General features: G+C 37.6%; 1 protein-coding gene across 1 annotated transcript in view; it reads left to right on the forward strand.

Annotated features, from left to right (window-relative positions):
• Nucleotides 1-23266, forward strand: part of PTPN12 (protein tyrosine phosphatase non-receptor type 12) — a 69701-nt gene that overhangs the window by 41012 nt on the left and 5423 nt on the right. The window contains exons 8-14 of the mRNA XM_052680889.1: nucleotides 953-1095; nucleotides 2630-2696; nucleotides 3291-3368; nucleotides 3463-3561; nucleotides 10976-11061; nucleotides 20135-21099; nucleotides 22826-22903. Coding sequence (XP_052536849.1) covers nucleotides 953-1095; nucleotides 2630-2696; nucleotides 3291-3368; nucleotides 3463-3561; nucleotides 10976-11061; nucleotides 20135-21099; nucleotides 22826-22903 — 1516 coding nt within the window. The remainder of the gene's footprint in view (nucleotides 1-952; nucleotides 1096-2629; nucleotides 2697-3290; nucleotides 3369-3462; nucleotides 3562-10975; nucleotides 11062-20134; nucleotides 21100-22825; nucleotides 22904-23266) is intronic.

Genomic DNA, 23266 nt, shown 5'->3' on the forward strand with positions numbered 1-23266 from the left:
CAGTTGGATTTATTTTTGTTTTCTTACACTGGACATTCTTTTGCTACCTACAGTGTTTTCACAGATTTAATAAAAGGAACATTTCCGAAATAGTTGTTTCAGTTGGAAGATCATATAAATTTCCATGTTCAAAAGTCCACCAGATTGCTTCTCAGATAACTAAAAAGAAGATGGTATAGGTCCTTGAACCTGTAACCTCTAATAATAATAAAAATTTAATGCTCCTGCCTCTCCAGTTATTTTGAGTGCATGCTGAAATCAAGAGATGTGTCAACAGCGTGGAGAGCTTCAGTACCAGTGACTTTTGGGTAATAGTGGGCAGTTTGGGTAATAGTGAAAGTGAGAATTTGAGCTGTTCTGTAAGGAATTCTGGTAGCTGAGCAATTGATGTGTTTTAAAACCTGCTGTTTACCTACGTCCTATTGTGAAATGAGCAACTAGGATAAAAGTATACGACAGAGTTGCAAGTGTGAGCCATCTTGGATGTAGCCTGAATTATTCTAAGTTCCTCAATTTTTACCTGCATGCACACTTTATTTTGCAGTCTGTCAAAGTGACATGACAGAAAATTTCCAGTTATAGCAGCATGACTGGAAAAGGGGGTGGTTTCCTGATGGTCTTTGCTTTCCTTTCATCCTTTCAAAGTTGAAGACTGTAGGGACGGAGAATCTGCAAGATGGTGCAGCATTATGGGTCCTGTATCCCATGTGTTCATGAGGTGTTTTCTTTACTCCTTCAGCAAACTGTCTTGCAATGTTTTCATCCATGCACCTGTAGTACTCAAACATTTCAGAATTTCCTGGGTTTTTTTTAGCTGCGTAAGTTGTAGGTGTTTTATATACTAAAATGGCTTTGATTGTCTGGGCTATTAAGGAGCTTCACTAAATAATTTATTTCGCACAACCTCCTCAAATATGCATTGCAACTAACAACTTTCATTCCTCTCCCTTAGGAAACTCGTAGTGTCTATCAATTTCATTATGTTAACTGGCCTGACCATGATGTCCCGTCATCTTTTGATTCTATTCTGGACATGATCAGTTTGATGAGAGAATACCAGGAACATGAAGACGTACCAATCTGCATACACTGCAGGTATCAAGTACATTTAGTTTTAAAGTTTATATACGTTTTAGAAATTTAGACTTCTAGGATGGGATGGGCTAGTTTGATTCCAAATTGCAATTATTTTAGTTTATAAAAAGGAATATTTCCTCATATCAAAACTTGACTTAGATTGATATAGTCCCCATATAGTGCACGTCACAGTAGAATTCTATTTCAGTTGAGAACATTATCCCCATGGCTCTTAAAGCATTCATCTCCTCTTTAGGACAAACTTCTGAAGATCTCTTGTTGTGGCTTAACCTGGCAGGTGGCTTCTTACCACACAGTTATTCACTCACTCCCCCTCTTCCCAGGGGGGTAGGAGAAAGAATCAGAAACAACAAAATAGGACACATGGGTTAAGATGAACTATTTACTAAGATAGAGAAAAGGAAAAGAGATATGACTGTATATATTGTATTATACATTTATTTATTTGTTTGTTTGTTTGGCTATAAATATGATCATATATATCATATATCTATATCATATGTATATATTAAAAAAGCAAGTAGTGCACAAGTAATTGTTTTCCACCCCCGGAGTGATGCCCAGCTAGCCCCCCAAGCTGCAGAAGAGGGTGCAATTAACTCCCTCCCTTCAAAACTCCTTCTGCTTAATGTCACGTGGTATGGAATATCTCTTCGGCCAGTTTAAGTCAGCTGTCCCAATTCTTTTCCCTCCCAGCTCCTTGAGCCCTTTGCTGTGAATTGCTTTGGCTTAGCAGGCAACAACAAACATTAGTGTGTTATCAACATTGTTTACTGTGCTGCATGTAGGAAAATACTCAGTTTGTGTTAGTTAGCCGGGGAATTATAAATCCTCAGAGGCTTGTTAATTTTGAATGTTTTATACAAGTGTTATAGAACTCTTCCATCTTAAAGCAGCATGCAGATAACTTGCTTTTCTAAGCAGTTGGGTCTAAACCTAAAAGGAACTTCTTGAGCATGGAGGTTAGTTTCACTTTGTTCTGTTTTTTTTTCTTGAGTGCCAGTACAACTTCACAACTATGTAATGATACATATTTATTGCAGTGTAACTCTACCTGGAAAACTAGGTGTTTATGCATTAGGAAGAATAACTGCTACAGGTCACTGTCACTTTTTTCAGCTTGTTTGCTAGTAACAAGCAGACAATACAGGTGTGCTGCTGAAGCAGAAAAATGCGGAAACTCTTTAAATGCGTTCCGTTCTTCTGCTTAGCATCTGTCTTTAAACTTGGATAAAATCGCTACTGTCAAAGCAGTGGTAACTAGGAGTAGTGCGAGGAAAGAGGCAATGAAAAAGTCAACATCAAAATGTCTTTCATGACTGCATTTCTGGTCAGCCACAAGAAACTTGCATTGGAAGCTTTAATTTTGCTCTACTAAATTTGTTATTTGAAAATGTTATAGGTTTAAGCTTAAAATGATAGCTGAGCAAATTAAATGTTTTTGGTTTTATATGGGTTCTGAAAATATGAAAATTGTAGTGCCTTTTCAACCACTTAAAACAGTTTCTAATGTACCTGTTTATGTTCAAAGTGCAGGGTGTGGAAGAACAGGAGCCATCTGTGCCATAGATTATACATGGAATTTGCTTAAAGCTGGGGTAAGGAACCTTATAAGAAAAAATTGTGGCGTTCCATCATTTCATAACAACAATTGATTGAGCTCCCAAATGTTCTGAAACTGTGAAATGTCTCTGTGTTCTAAAATTCTTACGACAGGTTGGACGTTTACCTTGATCACATTCATGGTGTGAACTTTCCTTTGACATCAAGTTTTTATTTTTTGGGAAAAAAAAAAAAAAGCATTGAACTGTATTCCTCATTTGGATATATTTCAGTTTTAAGTGATTTTGAATGTTGTTTCCAGCATCTCTGCTTTTGCAGCTTTTGAAGTCTTGATATTTAGAATGTACAGAGATAATGTCTTCTGGGGGTTTCTAGCTTGTGAAATGTTAATGTTCAGATGTTGTGTTAATGCTTCCACTGAATGTCTCATTTTCAGAATGCTTTTAAATGCTCTCATCTGGTCAAAGTGAAATGTTTAAAAACAAGTTCTGGAGAAGGATTGCTTTATAAAAGAATTTTGAGTAGTTACAAAGAATTGATTGTTTGCACTTGCAGAAGTTAGACATCCAAAAATATTGCTGTTTTACAAGCAGTTACATCAATATAAATGACTTCCTTCTATATTTCAGAAAATACCTGAAGAGTTCAATGTATTTAATTTAATACAGGAAATGAGGACGCAAAGGCATTCTGCAGTGCAGACAAAGGTATAGTTTGTTTTACAATGCATCTTGTGATAATATACCACTCATTCTCTATAAAGGTCTTGTGCACTAATTTTTATCTGATAAACTACTATAGGAGCAGTATGAACTTGTCCATCGAGCCATAGCACAACTGTTTGAAAAGCAACTGCAAAAATATGAGAGCTGTATGGACTGGAAGATTGCAGATGGAGTGGTATGTGCTTTTCCCATGAGTTTTCATCAGTTGTAACTGTGATTGGGTTTTTGTTGTGAAGTCTTATTTTTAATTGTTCCTTCCTGTTAAGGAAGATGAGTAACTTGGTTTGCTTGGTTTTTGCTGAGTAGGGAGTTATTCTGTACTTAGCTTACACTGAAATTTGATTGTAAGAGTTAAGTTTGATAAATAACAGAATAATTGCCACGTACACCAAATGCCAACTGTGGTGGGAGAAGTAATAGAATTTTAGTACACATGAAATGCAAAACTTAGTTTGCACGTAAGTTTGTGTGTATGAACTCAGCTTAATTCATCCAATTTTATTCTCCCTCCCTCCCTGCCACCACTGGACCCAATTTTAAACCAGTAGATTTGCATTTATCTTACTACTGCACTTTGCTGCAAAAAATCTTTAATTTTAGGGATTTAGCATTTTTATATGGTTCTTTGTAGGAAGTCTAAGGCACTTTTCATTCCTGGATTTTTCTGTTAGTTCTCTTAAGACTCTGTCAATTCGTGCAATAGTTCTGAGGCTTGTAAGTCATCACTGAAATAACCTAATGGGCTAAGTACAATGTGGGTAGGACAGGTTGTTTTAAGTGAGTTGAGTTTGATATTCAGCACATTTGGAGTGGGAATTTTCATTTTACTTGTGATAAATAAATGTAGTGGCTTTTGGAATATGTAGATTGATTAGGTTTGTATAGAATAGATTCCTAATGACATTACTTTGTCTTATTAAAAAAAAAAAAAAAAAAAAAAAAGGCATGAGAATCTGCAGTATCTTCTGGCTATTTGTCTTCGATCTGACCTGTATCTGCACTCTTCCTAGAATCAAAAATGTTTCATGTTATTGACATATATTCCTGAACATCTGTGGTCTGGAAGAAGTGCTGAATGAGGTGACATAGTTTTTTGATGCATGTCTTAGTGCCCTGGAATGCATGTTTACTTTGAGGTGAAACTAAGCCTGCTGCAGAAAGTTTTCAAATCACTCTGTTAAATTGTAGTGGAATATGTTCACATTCTGTCCTAGATCTTAGTCTGCCTATCAGAAGTGAACATTTATAATTTATGGCAATAGTGGGGCAAGTGAAAAGCATTAGAATGGGAATATAGGAATAAACTCATTAAGTTAATGGGTGGTTGGAAATGAGTAATACGTGAAGGAGTTCTTGAATGTTTTGGTTGTGTCTTGTCTTCAGGCTTTGAGCATCTCTTAAACATGGACAAAAATGTTTTCTGCTACCAAGAAAGTACTTTGCTATGAAACAAAATCATTACTTTATACTTGCGGAAAATATGGATACTATAGCAAGTGTAGAATCCTGCTTATGTGAGGGGTTTTAATTGTGTTCAGTGAAAACAATTCCAGATAAAAGAATGGCTCTACTTCTGATATAGTACTATTATAGGATGCTGAAATGTGTTCTTTTTTGCCCGCTTGTTATACTATGAATATTCATAATATTATCTGAAGTTTTTGAGTACTCCATAAGGTTGACTTTGTAATTTTATTGTCCAATTGCTTTTCTTGAATTGAGTTACACTTTGTAAGCAGTCTTTGCCAGCAACATCACAGTAAAAAGTTTATCTGATTGGCAATGAGTAGCAGTATTCATGGAGATGTAACTTAGACACAATGCTGAACGTGTGTTCCTGTGAACTTGCCAACTCTGCCCTGCTGGAAACAATACTGTACAAAGTCAACAAAAATGCACTCAGTGTTTAGAGTTCAGTTAGGTTGTATCTTAATTACTAAGTTTTGAGAGAAGAATTCAAAGTCATGTAGAAAATGCATGTGTAGTAAAGTATAATGTAATTACTACATACTACTACACAGTTGTACTTACTGTGAATTCTTAGAACTGTAAATGTGTTTAAAATAATACACAGTGTCTAAAGCACAAGTAAGTGAAAGAAAAGGTTTCTTTAAACACAGTACTTTCAATTGTCCCACTACTAGACAAATTCCAGAACAAAGGTGAAATAACGCTCGGAAGTAGGAATTTCACAACCAGGTAAGTGAGTGAGGTACTAAATTTGATGATCAGAACTATTTTTTTATTCCCTCCTTGAATAGTTGGACTCTTGATGTCTCAAACAGTCAACTGGGGGCTGAGTCTAAGACTTGATGACTCGGTTTGAAACATCAAGCTGAGTCTTAGACTCAACCTTCCTTCCACTGAAACTCTTGGTCATCCTGTTTGGAGTTTCCATCTCTGTTTTTTTTTCTATTAAATCAAAAGATTACACTTGGTTTTAATTTTGGAAGTTATGCAGCAGGTGTGAGCTGATTTGTGTTGATAATTTGATAAGATATCAGAGCTTTTTCAAAATATTTTTGAGTTATTTGAGGGGCATCTCTTTGGGCTGAAGTGCATACCATGGTTGTCATGGAAAAATGAATCAGATGGATTTTCACAAAGTTGAATGTCTTGTATGTAGAAAAATCAAGGTTGTTTAAGGGACAAAAAACCAATAAATATACAACTGTCTGCTGCGAAGTATTTCTTACTTTGTCACATCTTGACAGTAAGAACCATGCTACACTACTGCAAGTCTTTGTGGTTTTCCCTTATCCATTTTATTAATAGAACTTTTTCTCCAAAGCATGACATTGTTAGTACTCTTAAGAATTACTCACTCTTGTAGAAGTGGCACATTTGTTACTATAGTTTGTGCTTCTAGAAGCTATGGAAGAATCTGCTGCTGTAAGAAGAACGTGGATATTCAAAACATTAATGGTTTGACAACTAGGCCAAAAGTTTTAACCAGTGAAATTATCATCGCTGTTTTGCTCCTTGGAGAGAGATTTTGGACCATTATAGCACTGTAAAGAAATCTTAGGTGTCTTGGGAGACATTTATCTTGCTGTCTGTGATCAGAAAATTGTGTTCAATCTGAATCATTTGAGTGTATTATTTCAGTCTATTTCCTTTATCTGCTGATGCACCGTGGTTCTCAGGCAATAAGGACTGAAGAAATGCCTTGATTCCTTTTGAGGGAAACCATGAAATTACTTCTGGAAGAGTCTTTGCAGGATATCTTCTAGTAATTTCCTAGTAGAAAAAGCTTCTGGCTGACATGACATTTTCTGTATGTTCTTCTAAAAGAAAATATTGCAGTTCCTGGGCGGATTCCTCAGTTGTAGGGGATGCCTTGGAAGTCTCGGTCCAGAACTGCAATTCTCTAGTTAGTCATTTAGTGACAGCTCGGTTTCATACTTCGAGCACAGGAGGTTGCAGATGGTGAAAGAGACTTTCCCTTGGGAGATGATAGCAAAATGTAGGTCATCATACTAAGTTGAATTCAGAAATGGCATCTGCTATGAGAATTCCTTGTTTGTCTTCATTAGCAAAGGAACATGAGTTACTCTGCACTCATACTCTGCATTGATACAGGCCATATAAACTCTGCTTCTTGTCCAGGTGATTACCATGATTCTGATACAAGCCAGGACACCATTGGCCTTTTTGGCCACTTGGGCACACTGCTGGCTTATGTTTGACCAACACTTCCAGGTCTGTTTCTTCTGCAGTCTTTCAGCCGCTCTGCCCCAAGCCTGCAGCATTGCCTGGGGCTGTAGCTGAAGTGCAGTACCCAGCACTTGATCTTGTTGAACTTCATTCTACTGGCCTCGAGCTCATTGATCCAGACTGTCTAAATCCCTCTGTAGGGCCATCCTACCTCCAGGCTGATCAACACTTCCTTCCAACTTGGTATTGACTGCAGATTTACTGTTTTAATGTGGGTGTACTCAATCCCCTTGTCCAGGTCATCAATGAAGATACTAAGCAGGACGGATCTCAGTTATCAACCCCTGGGGAACACTACTCATGATTTAAGTCCACTCACCACCATATTCACTTATATGTACAGAACTTTAGTATGCGTGTGTTGGAACACTTGAACTGTTCAGTATCTGGGGAATGTAGAGGGTAAACCAAGGAAAAGTTCCTATTCTTTTTTTATATGCATACTGTTACCCATGTTTTCTTCTAGTGAGAAGCTTGCCTAGATAGCATAGGTAAGAAAACTTTCTTCAATAAGAAAGCAGGTCACTTGCACTCTTACTAATCAATTAAAAAAATAAGTAATATAATTCTCTATGTTGGCCTCTATAAAGTATGTATGTTGTCCTGTTTTTTTTCCTAAGCCGATACTTTTCTTTCCAAAATAGTATTCTGCCCTAAAATACAACATCTGTTCAGACAACCAACAATGTTGGCTGATGCCAGTAAGCTGTGATTAGGAAGGCTGGAAGGCTTTTTCTTAATACTGCCATCTGCTCTTAGTGATGAGGTCATTCCTGTGAGATACCCTATATTTGCTTTTACAGTCATACTTCTCTGTTGTTCTGTATGGTTACCAGTGCAGTTATTTATATTTATGACAAAAAGTGAAATCTCTGAGTTGGTATCACTCAAGGATGCTTAAGATGCTGGTTGTTTGCAACTCTCGTGGCAGCTGAGAACAAGTAACAGACTTGCTCCGAGGGCTCAGTAAGCAGTATTTATTCAGTTAAAAGTAAGAAGAATAGGTCCAGTAGTAACTGAGTACTGTTATTTAAAAATGTTGCAGCAACTTAAAGTTAATGCAAAGACTTCTCTCCTACATGGGTTAGTGCATCTGGCCTTCCTTCTTGTTGTCAACAAACTTTTAAGTAAAAATCCTTTATCTCCTGGGGTATGAATTGTATAAAAGTGAATTGATTTATTTTGAAATCCTCAGTCTGTTCAGCACAGTGTTCCTCTTTTTTTGGTGACAATTCCTATAATGTTCTTAATTTGAAGTGACTTAAAAGTGATCCTGATTTATAAGCTAACCTCTGAAACACGTAATATGTCTGAAGCCTTCCCTGTGTATGACAGAGTACTGCAGCGTCTCTTCAGTTACTGTTGCTTGTCTCAAGCAGAGACTGAGCTACTCACTGTATGAATATAGAACTTCAACATTTTTTGATGTATATTAGCTTCTTCAATAAGCTTTTTCTTCTGCCTGGGAGAAAAGTGTCTCATGTAAAAGTCTGTTCAGAAATGCTTCTCTTTACAAACAGAAGAGCAGGGATGCAGCTCCCGGGTTGTGTCTTAGACTAGTTGAAGTTTATGTTGTAGGAGGCCTTTGCCAGTAACTCTTTGAAAACCAGGGCTTAAATGTGACATCAGTGCTACTGTAAGCTTCTGCTCTGGTGAGCTCTGATGCTCAAGGGTAGGAAACCCTTCCTGTGCAATCTCGCACTTTCTGGTATCTCTGCCTGATGAAGCTTTGAAGTGCTGTGGTGAAACAAGGCAGAGCAGCCTGCCCTCCAGCGTGCAGTTGCATTCATTGTTCCTAACTTTAGTTGCTAGTGCTTACAATTAAAAGTGCCTTTTAAGCTCTAAACACATCCATAGTGATGGCTGCACGCAGGAGGCAGTCAGATAACTTTTATGGCCTGGGATGGGATGGAGATGGAAGGAGTCACAACTAATAAGCTGAGAACTGAATTGATGTTGGATGCTGTAACCCCTTGCTTCTTTGGCCTCAGCTTTCTGAATGGCTGATGAAGTTAGTTTTCACGTATGTTAAGGACCAAATCAGTGTGTACGGTTACCCAGTGCCTGAAGCAAAAAATCTGGAATTTTCCATTCTTAGTATTTGACAGGAAAGTAGTAGAGGGATCAGATGTCCTTGTTACATGGTGATTTTTCATTCCATCAATGTCTGGAATGCTGTTACAGAGATTTTTCTAAAATTTGCTAGTCTAGAATAGTTTGAAGCTAAATTTAAGAAAATTAAGAGCCCAAAAGACTTCCAAAATGTGTGGGAAAGCAAGGCATCAATACGCTATTTTAAAATACAAAGTCCTGCATTCAATTTACAGATATAGCATTATACTGATGTTTGTTTTTTCTTACTATCTCATCAGCCATTTCAGTTGCTCTCCTTTTCTGGACAATCAGTTTCTGAGTGGTGTGTTGTGTTACCAGCACTTTGTGTGCTGAGAATGATTGTTGAGGTAGTACTGATGCAGTAAATCTCTGAAAGGGTTTGATTTGCAACAAATGTTCTTGTTTTAGCTTCTTAATAGGTACAAAAAAGTAGTGCATTAAGTGTGTTTAATCTGTTTCACAGTACATTTCACATTGCTACCCGTTGGGTAGAGCTTATTCAGTATGCAGTTAGGTGCAACTTGGTCAGATACTCTATTTTTCTGTTTTCTTTGGGAAAAGGAAGTCGCTATTTATAGTTTTCAACTGACAGAGACTGAAAGAGAAACTTCCATAAAGATGTCACCTTTTTTCAAGTTGAGTGAGTGTGCTTTATTGTTGCAAAATGTAAAACCGCGTATCTGGAAACAAAAATTGGCAGACCATGGTTTGGAATTCAGGCTTTGCTTGTAATGTAGGCTCGAGACTCAGCTAGTAGAGCTGACTGGTCTGTTACTTTTATGCCTGTTGTACTGACTGGTGTCTAGAATGTGAGGTCTTCAGCTTGGCTGACAATAATGGAAGCTTCAGTTGTAATGGTCTAAATGTGAGTGGCTTTTATCTGCTAACTGAATCTCACTCCATAATACTTGAGAGGTATGCAGCAGTGGTCAGCAGGACAAGGAACTCCCTGTTTAATTTGTGTGAAAGGGCTTGCACAATCTGCTGACACACAAACAGTAGGGCATCACTGCTAGTGTGCATGTAGCATGTTCAACTGGAATTTATATGAGGGTAGTTAGCAGTTGAGGTAACTTAGTTATCACCTGTCTTGCAAAGGAAAAAATGTTTGTCACACTTGCATTTGACAAACATTAATTAACAGGGAGTTTTTTTATTGTTTTGTATGAGCAGAGGAGGTCAGTCTCTGTCACCTCCTATGAACAGGTTGAAAGAGGGTAAGGGTTCTGTTGTCTGAACTTGGTATTGTCCTTTGAAACCCATTGCATACGTTAGAGATGTTTGTAGTTCTTTTTTTTAATCACTTTTCAAAATGAAATTATTGGAGTTTAAAAAATAATAATTATTGTACACTAAACTTGAGAGCACTAAATTTCTCCTTTGTTTTATTGGATCTTTGGCTGTAGTGTGTGTATGGAAATAGTTTATCAACTTTAGACTCGTGCATATTGTTTTTTCTATGTAGAAATGTGTATATATAAAAATATATGAATGTGTGCACATGCATGCATATCTAATATATATCTTATGTACTTATGGTTTTCCTCATGTGGTTTTCCACTTATGGTTTTCCTCCTTATCAAGTAAGCTGAACTTTATTGTAGACAAATGGGAGATTATTTGAGATGTTTTAAGACAATGCATTAAACCTTTCCGACTTGTAAATTAAGTATTGCCTTGTGTGATGGATCTTCAGAACTTAGTTATTTTGCTTATCAGCTTTACAGCTATGATTGAAAACGTTTTCTTTTTATCAGGATGAAAACAATACAGAGAACGCTGTGAGTTCTTCAGATGCTCAGAAACAGGATTCTCCACCACCAAAGCCTCCACGGACCCGCAGGTACTTTATTATCATAATATAGTATTTTAAGCTCTCAGATTAAGATGCTTTGTATATTAAGAAGTAGAATCAAACTACTGATACTACAAAGACTTTGTTTTTTTTTTTTCTATTTATAAACATATATATATAATGAAAATAGAAGTCTTGTAGTAAGCTCTGTGAGCAGAAACCTTTGATATCTTTGTAAAGTCTGTGTTTGAATTTATCAGTCTTGCAATAATGAAATTCAAGTAGACAAGCACATTAGATGGTTCTACTTGATACACTTGATTATAGCAGCAATAAAGCACAGTACTGCAAAAAATTAAAACAGCAAAATAAGCTAAAGAAGTGTTAGAACCCTCATTTTTGGAAGTGAAAGCATAACGGAAAGATTATTTGTTTGTTGAATAAAACATTACCTCACAGACGGGGACTGTTAATGACTAGGGCACACCAACCAAATAGTTTCACTTTGTAAGTGGGAAATTGATCTCACTGGACCTTCCATTCAACAGAAGAAACATAAAATCCACTCCAGTTTTTGAAGTACGTAGACTTTGAAAGAGTTAATGTTGTCTGTCCATTTGCTTTTACCTTTACCTAAAATGGTACCCAACCTGAGCATGAGCTCTTGTGTACCAGGCTAGTATCTGAAAGGATGTGGGGGCCTTTGGCAGGTGATCTTGCCTGTTCTCAGTTATCTGTATTTAGATGGACAGGAGTTGCTTCAGTGCTTGCTAAGCACTGGGGTTTCAAGATGTTTTGTATGACACAATAACCATCCACTTACTAAATTCTATGCAAGAATGCTCATATAAGGAAAGCAGTCAGCTTTTAAGACTATGATCTAACTGGTGTAGTGCAAAGTCAGGTCAGTAGCAGGAATTTTTTCTTTCCAGCCCTGTATTTGGCAGGGTCCAAGTAATGCCAGAAGATGAGTCTATTTTTGAGGGGCTGACAAGATTAGGTCAGTGATTATATAATAAAACAAATTTTAAATTCTAAAGCAGGTTGGGTTTGGTAATGGAGGAAAAATTACAAATGTGTCTTAGTAAAATATAATTGGACATAAGGAACCATTTGAAAATTGGCAACTCAAAATGGGTAGCAGTGTGCATGTCAGTATTGCAACATCATCTTGTTCAAGAAGTAAATGTAGTTTAAAACAGGTATGTAAGTATTGTACTCTACAACCAATTAATAGTTTAGACCAGATCTGGAATACTGTATGGGGTTCTAATGTCTACTTACTGAAGATATATGCAAACTACCACACGTGAATTTGTCACTCAGCTTCTTTTGTTGTCTGAGAATGATATTTGCAATAGTGTAACATTGGAAATAGTATTTGGTAATAATCATTAGTGATTAAATAAGAATGTTAGTAATTGTTACAGTTAACTCTCATTAGCTGTTACTTGAAGCAGAAGCTAGAGAAGATGACATTGAAAGAGAGAGATGAAAGAGTTGTAGCTTTCTACAAACACAACAGTTTGTGCTGTGTAGATAACACCATTTAACCTTGTTTAGATCAAAGGTAATGTATCTAATTATGTAGATAAAGATTATAACAGTGAAGCTTTATAATCTGTGTTAATGGTGAGATCTTAACTCAGAGACTATTTACAGAAGATATGATTTCTATCCAATAGGTAATTCCCTTACTGGTTAATGTTTGCTGAAATAATTTTAGATCACTACTTGCCATTTTTCTGTAGTCATGTAATAATCATGTATATAATTCATAGCTAGGCATGCGTCTGCTCTCTTATCTGCAGATCGTTGTTCTTTACTGCACAGTTAAGTTAGTATCTTTTCATCTCTGTTATAAAACCTGATCTTTTTTGGGCTTTCTTCCATACTAATACTTTCCTATCTGCCAACAATGGCAGGAAGGTTTGTTTCTTGTAGGTGAATAGATGGAAGTGTTTAGCAAAGCTGCTGTCCTTTTAAAATGGAGATAATTTTTTTTTTTTTTAAAAACCATTAACTGCATCCTTCATGGAAGAAGCTTCTGAGGAAACACTTTGTTTTCCAATAGCTGTGTGTACACAAAATACTTGCATCTATTTTCTTGATGTGGGAGATAATTTTACAGATCTGTAGTGTGATACTGTCTGCGGTCTGGAGGGTTTTATTATTATAAATGTTTTGGAATAGGTAAATACTTTTTTCCATGGTAAGGACAGCAGTGGAAGACCTGAATTTAATCTTAGCAAGAAATATGTAACTGTTAAACACGCATTTCCATCCAGCTTGGATCTCAGGACTACATTTCATGATACAGTGATGATTCTGACTCCTATTTGCTTTGACACACTTCAGCTTAATGATTGAATGAGGTCGTGGCATCTTTTCTGTAGCACTTTCCAATGACTAACCACTATAAATTGAAGAATTTTTCCCAGGAAGGTGTTTTTCTTGCCTGTCTTTTATTACCCCCACATGTAGTATCTTACTGTATTTTTTACACAGGTTCTAGAATTGTATTGCCTTCTGACCTTTCGTTTTATCACTTTGTAATGCTTTAATTTACATTACTTTTTTAGTAATTCATTTGCTACAAGATTTGTGCATATAGCTGGTTCTGTTCACTGAATTTGCATTCAATGTTAACATTTAAACAAACAAACAAAAAAGAACTATTACTCCTCAGTTATTACTGAGGTAAACAGGAACAACTCATGCTTTGACAGCATGCATCAGCACCTTATTCTAGAGACGCCTGGCTCTGTAATTTGCAGTTACTTGTGAAAATCGCCTTGAAGCTTAAGTCTGTGTTAAATATTGCTTGAAAAGCATTCTTTCCCTCTTTGTGAGACTTGTCTAACTATTTGTCTAACTATAGTTGAAGGTTGGAAGAGTGCATGACTAAATTTTGTCTTACATTTACAACCATAGGTAATCAAACTACATATATATTTAAGACATATATTTCAGTTGGAGCTTTTGCTTTAAGTCCACAGGAGATAATTGGTACATCAGAATTTGTAGAGACGATGTGTTTAGCAAACAGTCTCTGATCTATTTGTGTGTTCAGTAGTTCATTTTAAAATATTTGGGAGGAAAAAAAAAAGGTTAATTTTAATCAGGTTGGCAGTGTAAAACTCTTGAATGTACACAGAAGATGACACAATTTGAAAGAAATTGAGAAACTGAGGCATAAACACATGAAAGGTAACAACTGTGTAGTACTGCAGTGCACTGAAGACATACATGCTCTGAAGGAGAAAAAATACTAAAATATTATAGCTGTTTGACTTATCTTTCAGTTGTGCTTGCAATTCTGTCTAATGACTAAATTTTACTCCCCTAAAATCTCCAGTAGGTGACTTCCTTATTTATTTCTCATGCATCCTCTATACATTATCTGTAGTACGGTTAATGATAACCTCACCAAACTGCAGCTGTTCTCCCATATGGATAGCAATGATTTAATGCTTAAGTTCTCTGACTTCTGCCTGCTTATGCAAAGTTTAATTTTCCTGTTTCATTTATGAGGGAGGATGTAGAGCTTGGTATCTATTTTTAGTTGATCAGAGCCACGTTCCTTGACATCACTCTCCTATCTGACAGTAAAACCCTACATGATGCTTCACAGAATAGCCGTGGATTGCTTGAAGTGTTTTTTTTCTTTTGACCACTGGCCAACTTTTATTTAAATCTGAACCCACATTGCCCTGCTTCTCATAACATGGCCCTTTTTCATTAGGGCTAGAAGGGCCTCTAAAATGTTCTAAAAAATTAGAAAAATAGCTCTCCTCCCAAGATTATATGTTATAATGACATGTATGTAATCAAGTTGAAAAGATGTTGAATCTTGTATTAGCCACTGCAATTTTAAACAAAATCTTGTGTCGGCAAGTATTTTTCCTGTAATAAGTCTTTTTTTGTCTTGCTACAAACATCTTTTTTTTTTTTTTTAACCAGTAATAGACTCTTGTGACTTCCAGAAGGAATAGATATATGCCTCAAATTTCTCATGTTCTTTTAACTTCTTGCTTTAAAATGTTTTTTTTTAAATATTTTGGAGGCAAGTGCCAAACTTCTTGAAACAGGCTGTGTATTCAGCCATTCCTCCTACCCCCGTTCTGTGCTGTCAGTTACTTCAGCAAATAGCTGAATAGTCCTATGCTCATAAGCTTTTATCACTACTGTTCAAGTTCTGTTTCTTAAATAAACCTTTGAGTGACTGTCTAGAAACATCCTCACAGTTGTCATATGCAGCTTCCCACCGCTCAATCCTTTGGCTGGGTGGCAGCTTGGAGATGGCACCAGCTTCATGGTTTACCTGGCAGCTGAGGGGTCAGTCACTGCGTTTGAAGTATTTGGAAAGCAGGACTTGGCAATAAGATGCTGTACTTGCTGTTCAGATTGTGGCAGTAAAAACAGGTGGAAAAGCAGTCTTGATTACTGAAGGAAAATCCCAGATTGTTACTTCTGTGGAAGTGCAGAGGTAGCAGAATTACCAGGCAGTCAGTAACAGTTGCATACAAAGAGACATTATCAAGGTTGAGTTATGAGGAGGTTTTCTATTTTTTAGCGTGCTGATTTGACAAGTGAACTGGAGAAATTCTTGCCTTAGCACTATGTAAAAGCACTGCAGGGTTAACTTGTATCTAATACAGGAAAGGTATTTTCAAACGGTCTGTCATTCTTCAGTTCATTGAATCTCTTCTGTCTCCATATCCACTTACATGAGCTTTCCTGGAACTTTCAATCAAGCTATTTTTATTGTACTGCCTTGTGTTTCCTGTTTTTGGAATAATGTTAGCAGTTGAGATAAATTTCTGCCTTTTGGGGGAGGAGTGTCTGTAGAGCACAGCTGTTGAAGGAAGTGCCCGAAGAAAGCATTATGCATCAGACCATAATGCCCAACATTGTCTGGCAAGACTTTCAGAAATAGCTTCTGCTTAGTGAAGAGCTTTTAAAGGTGTGCTTATCCCAATATTTCTGCTTTCCATAAAGAAACAAAAGCATTATTTTTAATGCAGTATGTGTGTAATAATAACCCTGTGACGTTAGTAAAGTGGAAAAAAGCTTGCATGCTCAGAGAAAGCCAGGAAGTCCCGGGTGACATCTATTTCCCTTAAGAAAAAGAACTCCCAAACACCGGTCACCTAATTTTCAGAGAATGAATATTCTTCAATGTTAGTATGATAAGGAGTGATTTTTTTAATGGAGCATTTCCCGTTTGATTACTCTGTGTTCTCATTTGTGAGAAAAATAGTTAAATGTAATAAGTAACTTAAACAACTCTGTTAAGCAGTGTATGAGGGATGACTAAACGGGTGTGAATTTTGAGTTGATGACTTGGATAGTACTGCTCTATCATCTGCTCTATTCTAACCTCAACAGAGCAGTTTGATACAAGAGACTCAAATGGAGAAGAGATTTCATTAAACAGTAATCAGTGAGTGGTATTATGAGCTTGTGGTCTTGTCATACCTGATTTAATACTAATTTGTTAGTTAATTGTAATGATTAATGGTATATCTGTACCAGATAAGGATTTAGTCTCACTGATTGCAATATAACAGTGGGTCAGGAAAATGAGGTCAGGGAGGGCAAACCTTGTTCAACAGGAGGAGTTAGTGGTGATTATTTAAAAGAATCATAGTTGGTAAAAGGGGAGCATGTAACCATTTGTGTGTGTGAACTCTCCCTTCTGGCATAGGAGGGGGAAAACTGAAGGGAAATTTCCTGTTGTCTTAGTGTGTATTAAATTGGAGAAAGACTTTTTTTGTTCAACTTATCTTTACCAACTCAGACAAATAACTTATTCCCTAACTTGTTCATTTTTCAAGAACAGTAAAACAGCAAAAGAGTTCCCAAATGATCTTTAGTGAAGCTGTTTTTATGTGCTTTGTGTTGCTTCTATCTTAATGTAAAGTGAGATGGTAATATATGGTCGCATGAAAAGGAGAAGCTATTTGAGGCCCAACCCTGTATCATCCAGCAGAGAATAGAAGAAAGTAACTGGGATGGCTGCAGGAGTTGGGTTTGGGGATTTCCAAATACAGAGATAGTAATTTTGGAGAGAGAGTTTGGAAGCTGGAGAGCTTGCAGCATTTCAGTGGGTGGAGATACCAATAAATGAAAATCCAAACAATTCTCTCTTCAGTTTGGAATCCCTTGTATGAGGGTTTTGGTTATCCATTTCATACTGCTGTATCCTTAGAAAATGCTAAGAAAATCACAAGGATTAAATTCAAGCTATCGTCTGCCCTGGATCAGGTAAACTTTCAGAACTGCAGAATATCCAAGTGGGGTAGCAGTCTGTTGTTTTTTACATAGCTGCTCCTAGTCTCAGCAATTTGCTCTGCTTTAATTCTTTTTAGACCTTACTTGCAAGTTGGGGAATTAATAGTACTGCTTTGATTTTATTTGTGACATCACAGAATCACAGAATCACATGTAGGCATGTGATGAAAGCTTGCCTGATATCTGTCTGTGTAGACTGTCAAGAATCACTGTGCAATGCTTTGGTCTCTGGCCCTATTCACTATAACTCTTACAAGCAAGTGCACTGTGTTTTTAGTAGAAACAGTGTGTTTGATGCTTTTTAAGTGATAGACAGAAGAGGCATGTCCTTGGGCAAGAGGTAGCAGTTCAGTTTTATAGCTGTTGAGGTTTTCTGATTGTCCTCTGTGCTTTCCAGTAACCTGGAAAATGCAATTAGGATTTCTGAATCATTCTTGCTTGTTTTGCTGGCAGACAAAGATAGACTGATGTATGTGAGCAGTGTGAGAAGAAACCTCAGCATAAATTACTGGGTAATGCGCTGAAAGGATAATGAACGTAACTTGGAGCCTTGTGATTTCTATATAAGCCTTTTACCTACCTTTGTAATGAATACTTTCTTCATAACCTTGGCTCAGGAGGTAAACATCCTTTGGCCCATGGAGCTGGCACTCGCCTGCTTTCTCTCAAGTGAGGGGGGAAAAAAAAAAAAAAGCTTTTTCAGTTTTCTGATTGCAACAGAAGGGAAGTGGAGACTTGTCTAGGAAACCTGAATGCCGTGATCGACAAGGCAAATGTAATTGTTAATAACAGCCCTTTTCCTTGGTCTGGTCCATGTTTTGGCAATACTGACAGTCTGTCTCTGTACAAGTTACTGTCTGATTAAAAAGAACTTCAAAAAGATGCATCTTGTTTCTGATTGTGTTACATGACTGAGTTGAGCCAGTTGAGTTTTCTGAACTTCCCTGCAGTTGCTGAAACTTACCTATGTTGGACTCCAGACTTCAGTCAGAGCTCCCTTTACAGAAGATACGTAGGAGGAAGAGATCTAATGGTAGAGCTGTGTGTTTCCTGGCAATTGAGTGTCAGCCTGTATTTGGATACCAGCCTTCACTTACAAACTCCAGAAGCTTGGTTTCTTTGTTGATTGATGGCACATCATGAAATTTTTCTTTTCTGCAAAATCTGTCGAGTCTCATCCTTCATCAGTGGGTTAGCACTGTATGACTGACTGCTGCTGAGAGGATGGCAGTTTCATGCCAGTAGCCTCAATGCACAAGGTCTGGGCAATGTAATCTGCTGGTCCTTACAGCGTGAGATTTGTTACTGGCACATTTCCAGGTCTATTAGGTGTGTTACATTCTTTCAAGTTTTCCACAACTGCAAATGCTGTCAGACAGACAGGTCTGTCATCTAGCAAGCTAGTAGGAGCTTTTGCCTTTTTGAAGGCCTCTGCTTTTTGTCTTTAGCTTTGTTAATAGAAGTATATTTTGCAGAAGTACTGTGATGGGTTTCTTTGAATAGGTTCAGTTCTACAAGGTATTGGAATACAAAAGGAAGCCTAAGGTCTAGCAGTAACCTTTCAAGAGAAAAGAAAGTTCTGCGATGACCTTGTCTGCAAGAGAATGTTCTAGGCCTCCTGCTGCAGAGCTGGGTTTGGGTGATTTATAGTTATCCCAAAAAACTTAAGATATATGGAGTTTAATTGGTTGTTGCTTTACTCAAGGTTACCCTGATACTGGGACCACCTGAACCAGTCAGTAAAGACTCTGGGAACAACCTGTCTAGCTGGTCTGTCTTCTACTGATCACTGTCCTGGACATTGTGCTGGCTTGTGTCTCTGCACAAGTGAAATACTTTCTCATGAAGATGAATGACTTTGCCAGCATTGGGCCAGTTCCTGTCTCAGCATATGGCCAAATTGAAGTCCTTTGCAAACCTTAGTTCGTCTTGTTTTGATTGTATCTACTGGATCGAAGCCGTTGTTTCTTTAAAGTACTTAATTGTTTTTCTGTTCTTTTCTCTCAGTTGCTTTGCTTACGTGATGGAAGGAAATATTTTTAAAGGCTCTGAAATGAAAATGATTCCTATTTGTAGACAGGATCTTAGTTGTGCAAAATATTTGATAGTAAATATTCTTTATATAATGTGAAAGTCAATTGACTGTATGCCTGTACAGCTTCTCCTTTGAAAAAGCTGAAAATGAGCTGCAGTAATTGCCAATAATCTTGATAATATGCACTATAATTTGAACGATACTCTACTGTGAATGTTTTTATACTGCTTCCCTCGTGTCAGTTAAATTTGATCTGCGTTAGCCTTGCATCTATGAAACAATTAAATACACAAACATAGTGAAATCCTTCTGGATGTATGAAGGAAAATAAAGATGTTTGGTGTTAGACAAGCTGTATTCTAGCTCATATAAGGTCTTTTAAAGAATTTTTTCCTAGCTTTATTGAAAATTATATTCCCTATGCTGAATTCCGTTGAGCTACTTCTTAAATAAGAAGAAAGCCAAGAGTACTGGAATGCTGCCGCAAGAGGGCCTGGCAGACACATCTCTGAAAGCACGCTTCTGGGAAAGGATGTGAGCAATCTTTAAAGCATCAGTGAGGATTAGCTTTGGCCTGAATTTATACCCTGTTATACTGAAAAACTTTTAGTGTGTGTTGACATAATTCTTGCCTGTTCCATGAGTCATATTTTATGAACGTCATTTGTATGCAGTGGAAGTGCTTCTTGGAGTTCAGTATTGGTATCAAAGCATTACTATGGCAGTCAGATAGATGGTTATCTAAAATGTTACCAAAATACAGGAAACTTACATCATTGTTTCTTGCAGTTGCCTTGTAGAAGGAGATGCTAAAGAAGAAATATTGCAGCCTCCGGAGCCTCAGCCGGTACCACCTATCCTAACACCGTCTCCTCCATCAGCCTATCCGACAGTTACTACGGTGTGGCAGGACAATGACAGATACCATCCAAAGCCAGTTTTGCACATGGTCTCATCAGAGCATTCAACAGACCTCAATGAGAATTATAATAAAACCACAGAACTTTCAGGAAAGAGTGAACCCAGTGAACGTATGGAGAAAAGGCTGGAGCGCAACTTGAGCTTTGAAATCAGGAAAGTACCTCTTCAGGAGGGCCCACGAAGCTTTGATGGGAACTCCCTGTTGAACAGGGGACATGCTATTAAAGCTAAGCCCGCATCATCCTCTGTAATTGATAAGAACTTGAAGTCACAGGAGCAGGTTTCAGGGGATTCATTTGTGGATGCTTCTAAAAACTCATGTATGGAATGCAGCGTGCCACAGTCTAACACAGCCTTAATACCTTCACCAGAAAGTCTGCAGGGCCAGCAGGTGTCTGATGCTCCACCAAGACCAGATCGCCTGCCTCTAACAGAAAAGGGACACGCCAGGTGGTCGCAGCACGGGCCTGAAAATGCACTGCGTACATCAGTGTCTGAAGATGTGTCTTCAGATGGCTTATGTCACGGGGTTAATGCTCTCTCTCTAGTATCGAACACCACGGGTGAACTTCCTTCCAGTGATAAAGGTGATCATACTGCTGTTTCTCTTCGAGCGCCCCTCTGTTTTACTAATCCCCTTCATTCAGATGATTCTGACACAGATGAAATGAACTTTGATGGAGCCATGAGCAGAAGTGCATCTAATATTTCAACCGCAAGTGCCACTGTTTCTGCTGCCACTACTACCGAAAACATTTCTGCCAGAAAAGTATTGCCAATGTCAATTGCTAGGCAAGACTTAGCTGCTGTAATGTGTTCTGAAGATGGCAAAGGTATGTGTTGCTGTGTTTTGGAAGTGCTAGTCTTTATCCTGGTTATCCTACATCTGTAGAACGGGGCTCGTTTCTTTACAGTGCAGATTTTCAAATGGGAATTTAAATGGTGTCGTGTGGCAGCTTTGCAAATGATGTAACTCTTCCTCAGTTCTTCACGAGAGCTGTGTCTGTTAGATTATAGGAACTACAGACCTCACTAACCTGCTTCAAAAGCATTATTGCATAGTTAATTGCTGGTTTCTGTGTTACTGGTTGCTACATTTTTTCCTCGCGTTAGAATTTTACTTTCTGATTTTTTGCTGCTTTGGTTTTAGTGGAAGTATCTGTAACAGTGCCAGCTTTGGGTAGCTGAAGTATGCTGTATGTGAAATTCCTGTAGAAATTCATGCTTATTGGTGGAAGTGCTGATCTTAAAAATGTAGGTGCATTTTCTTTCACTGTAGCAGTGTTGGAAGTTGCTCCAGATTTGACTGTTGTGTTTTCATAGCACTGTAAATATTTAGCCCTACTTTCCTCCTCTTCTGTCTGTGGCCAGAAAGACACAAAGTAACAATCCTGTTCACGTGAAATAAATCCAAGTTCTGCTTCAATAATTATTTTAACCAATGAACTCAGCAGTGCTTTGAAAATCTTTATGAAAATTTTAAATCAATGCTTTTTGGAAATTGTTTGAGCAAGGAAAGTTTGCACAAAATGAGGCAAGAACAGTTCTGCAGAGTGCCAGCATGCTTCGTTAAAGGTAAAAGAGTCCTAAAATGTCCAGCTTTGGTTTTCAGTCAGGCTGGCACACTTAAATCACGTGGAGGACAGAACTGGGAAGAAAATTAGGCCTCAGAATCTGACAGTGCAAAGTCCAAGAATGGAAGTGGTAAGGCTGTGCAGCTGGAAGGTGACTGTGCTTCTCTGTGTAGATCAGACTTTTGCACTAGGCAGTCCTTAAGTGATGCCCTTGCTTCAGGACTATGTACACCTTGTGCCTTTTTCTCTGGCAAGAATGAGTTCAGTTGATGATGCATAGTGTGGCCAGCTGCTTCAAAGCTCACATGTTCAGAAAGGTGAATTATTTCCAACTTTAAAAACACTATAGACTCTGTAATTGTTATTTGTGCACACAAAATAATACAAGCATATAAACGTACCTGCAGTTCTTAACCCTGGGGCACATTAAAAGTGTTCTGTAGAGCAAAGGCAGAGAACTTTGTCATAGTTTCTTTAATATCTAAGTAAGCAGTCCTTCTCAAATAGCAGGCAGGTCCTCCAAAACCAAGTTATTGTGGCAGTACTGACTTTTTTTCCTTATTGCCCAAGGCAGTCATTATTTATCACTGTTTGAACACTGTTACTTCCATACATATCTCTTTATGTAGATGCTCTAAGAACACAACATGCAAATGTAAAATAAGATGTCAGAAGTAGGATAAAGAATGGGAGAAACATCACACAGCATCTTTTTCTGTGTAACTGCACGTGGCAGTTATTCTGAAATAACAGTACAGCCTTGGTGCTGGCATGTTGCTGAATTCACAAGAATGGCATAATTTAATTTTATTCAATTTTTACAGTTTGTTACTTGTTTTTCAGGGTCAGTCCTGTTTGTTTGTGTTATATGGAACTATTATTGAGCACTTCTCATTTTAGCTTAGGATCATCTCTCATATCAAAAGATTGACTTCAGAAATGTGTTCTTTAACTTAACTAAGTGTCTTAACTAAATTTCATTTAGATGCTGATAATAGTGAAGACTCTTCTCCCCCACTCCCAGAAAGAACACCGGAATCATTTGTATTAGCGAGTGAACCAAGTGAGTTTTTTATGCTCTGTGACAGCTGTGGAGAAAGTGTGAAATTCCTTTCAGTGTTGTATTTGGATGCTGCTGCTTTTTGGTTAGTTTTGAGGTGTTAGAGCAAATTGTACAATGGAATGAAATCTAGCAAATTTAGTTTATTATTTTGAGCTTGCTTGATAACTTCCACAAGCACTTGAACGCAGTCAAATGACTTCTCAACTTCAGACCAAGAGTGCTATGGTGTGGTACTTCATTATGCTGGGGATGTCAGCGTTGGTTCTAGTGGAGCTGGTTTTCAGTCTGAACTGTATGGAAATAAAGTAATTTTTCCATTTGGGGAATTCCTTTGATATTTTATGTGGCATTGCTACTGCAGGT

The sequence above is a fragment of the Tympanuchus pallidicinctus genome, unplaced genomic scaffold, assembly GCF_026119805.1.
Source record: "Tympanuchus pallidicinctus isolate F22 unplaced genomic scaffold, pur_lepc_1.0 scaffold19, whole genome shotgun sequence".
In the NCBI taxonomy this organism is placed as follows: domain Eukaryota; kingdom Metazoa; phylum Chordata; class Aves; order Galliformes; family Phasianidae; genus Tympanuchus; species Tympanuchus pallidicinctus.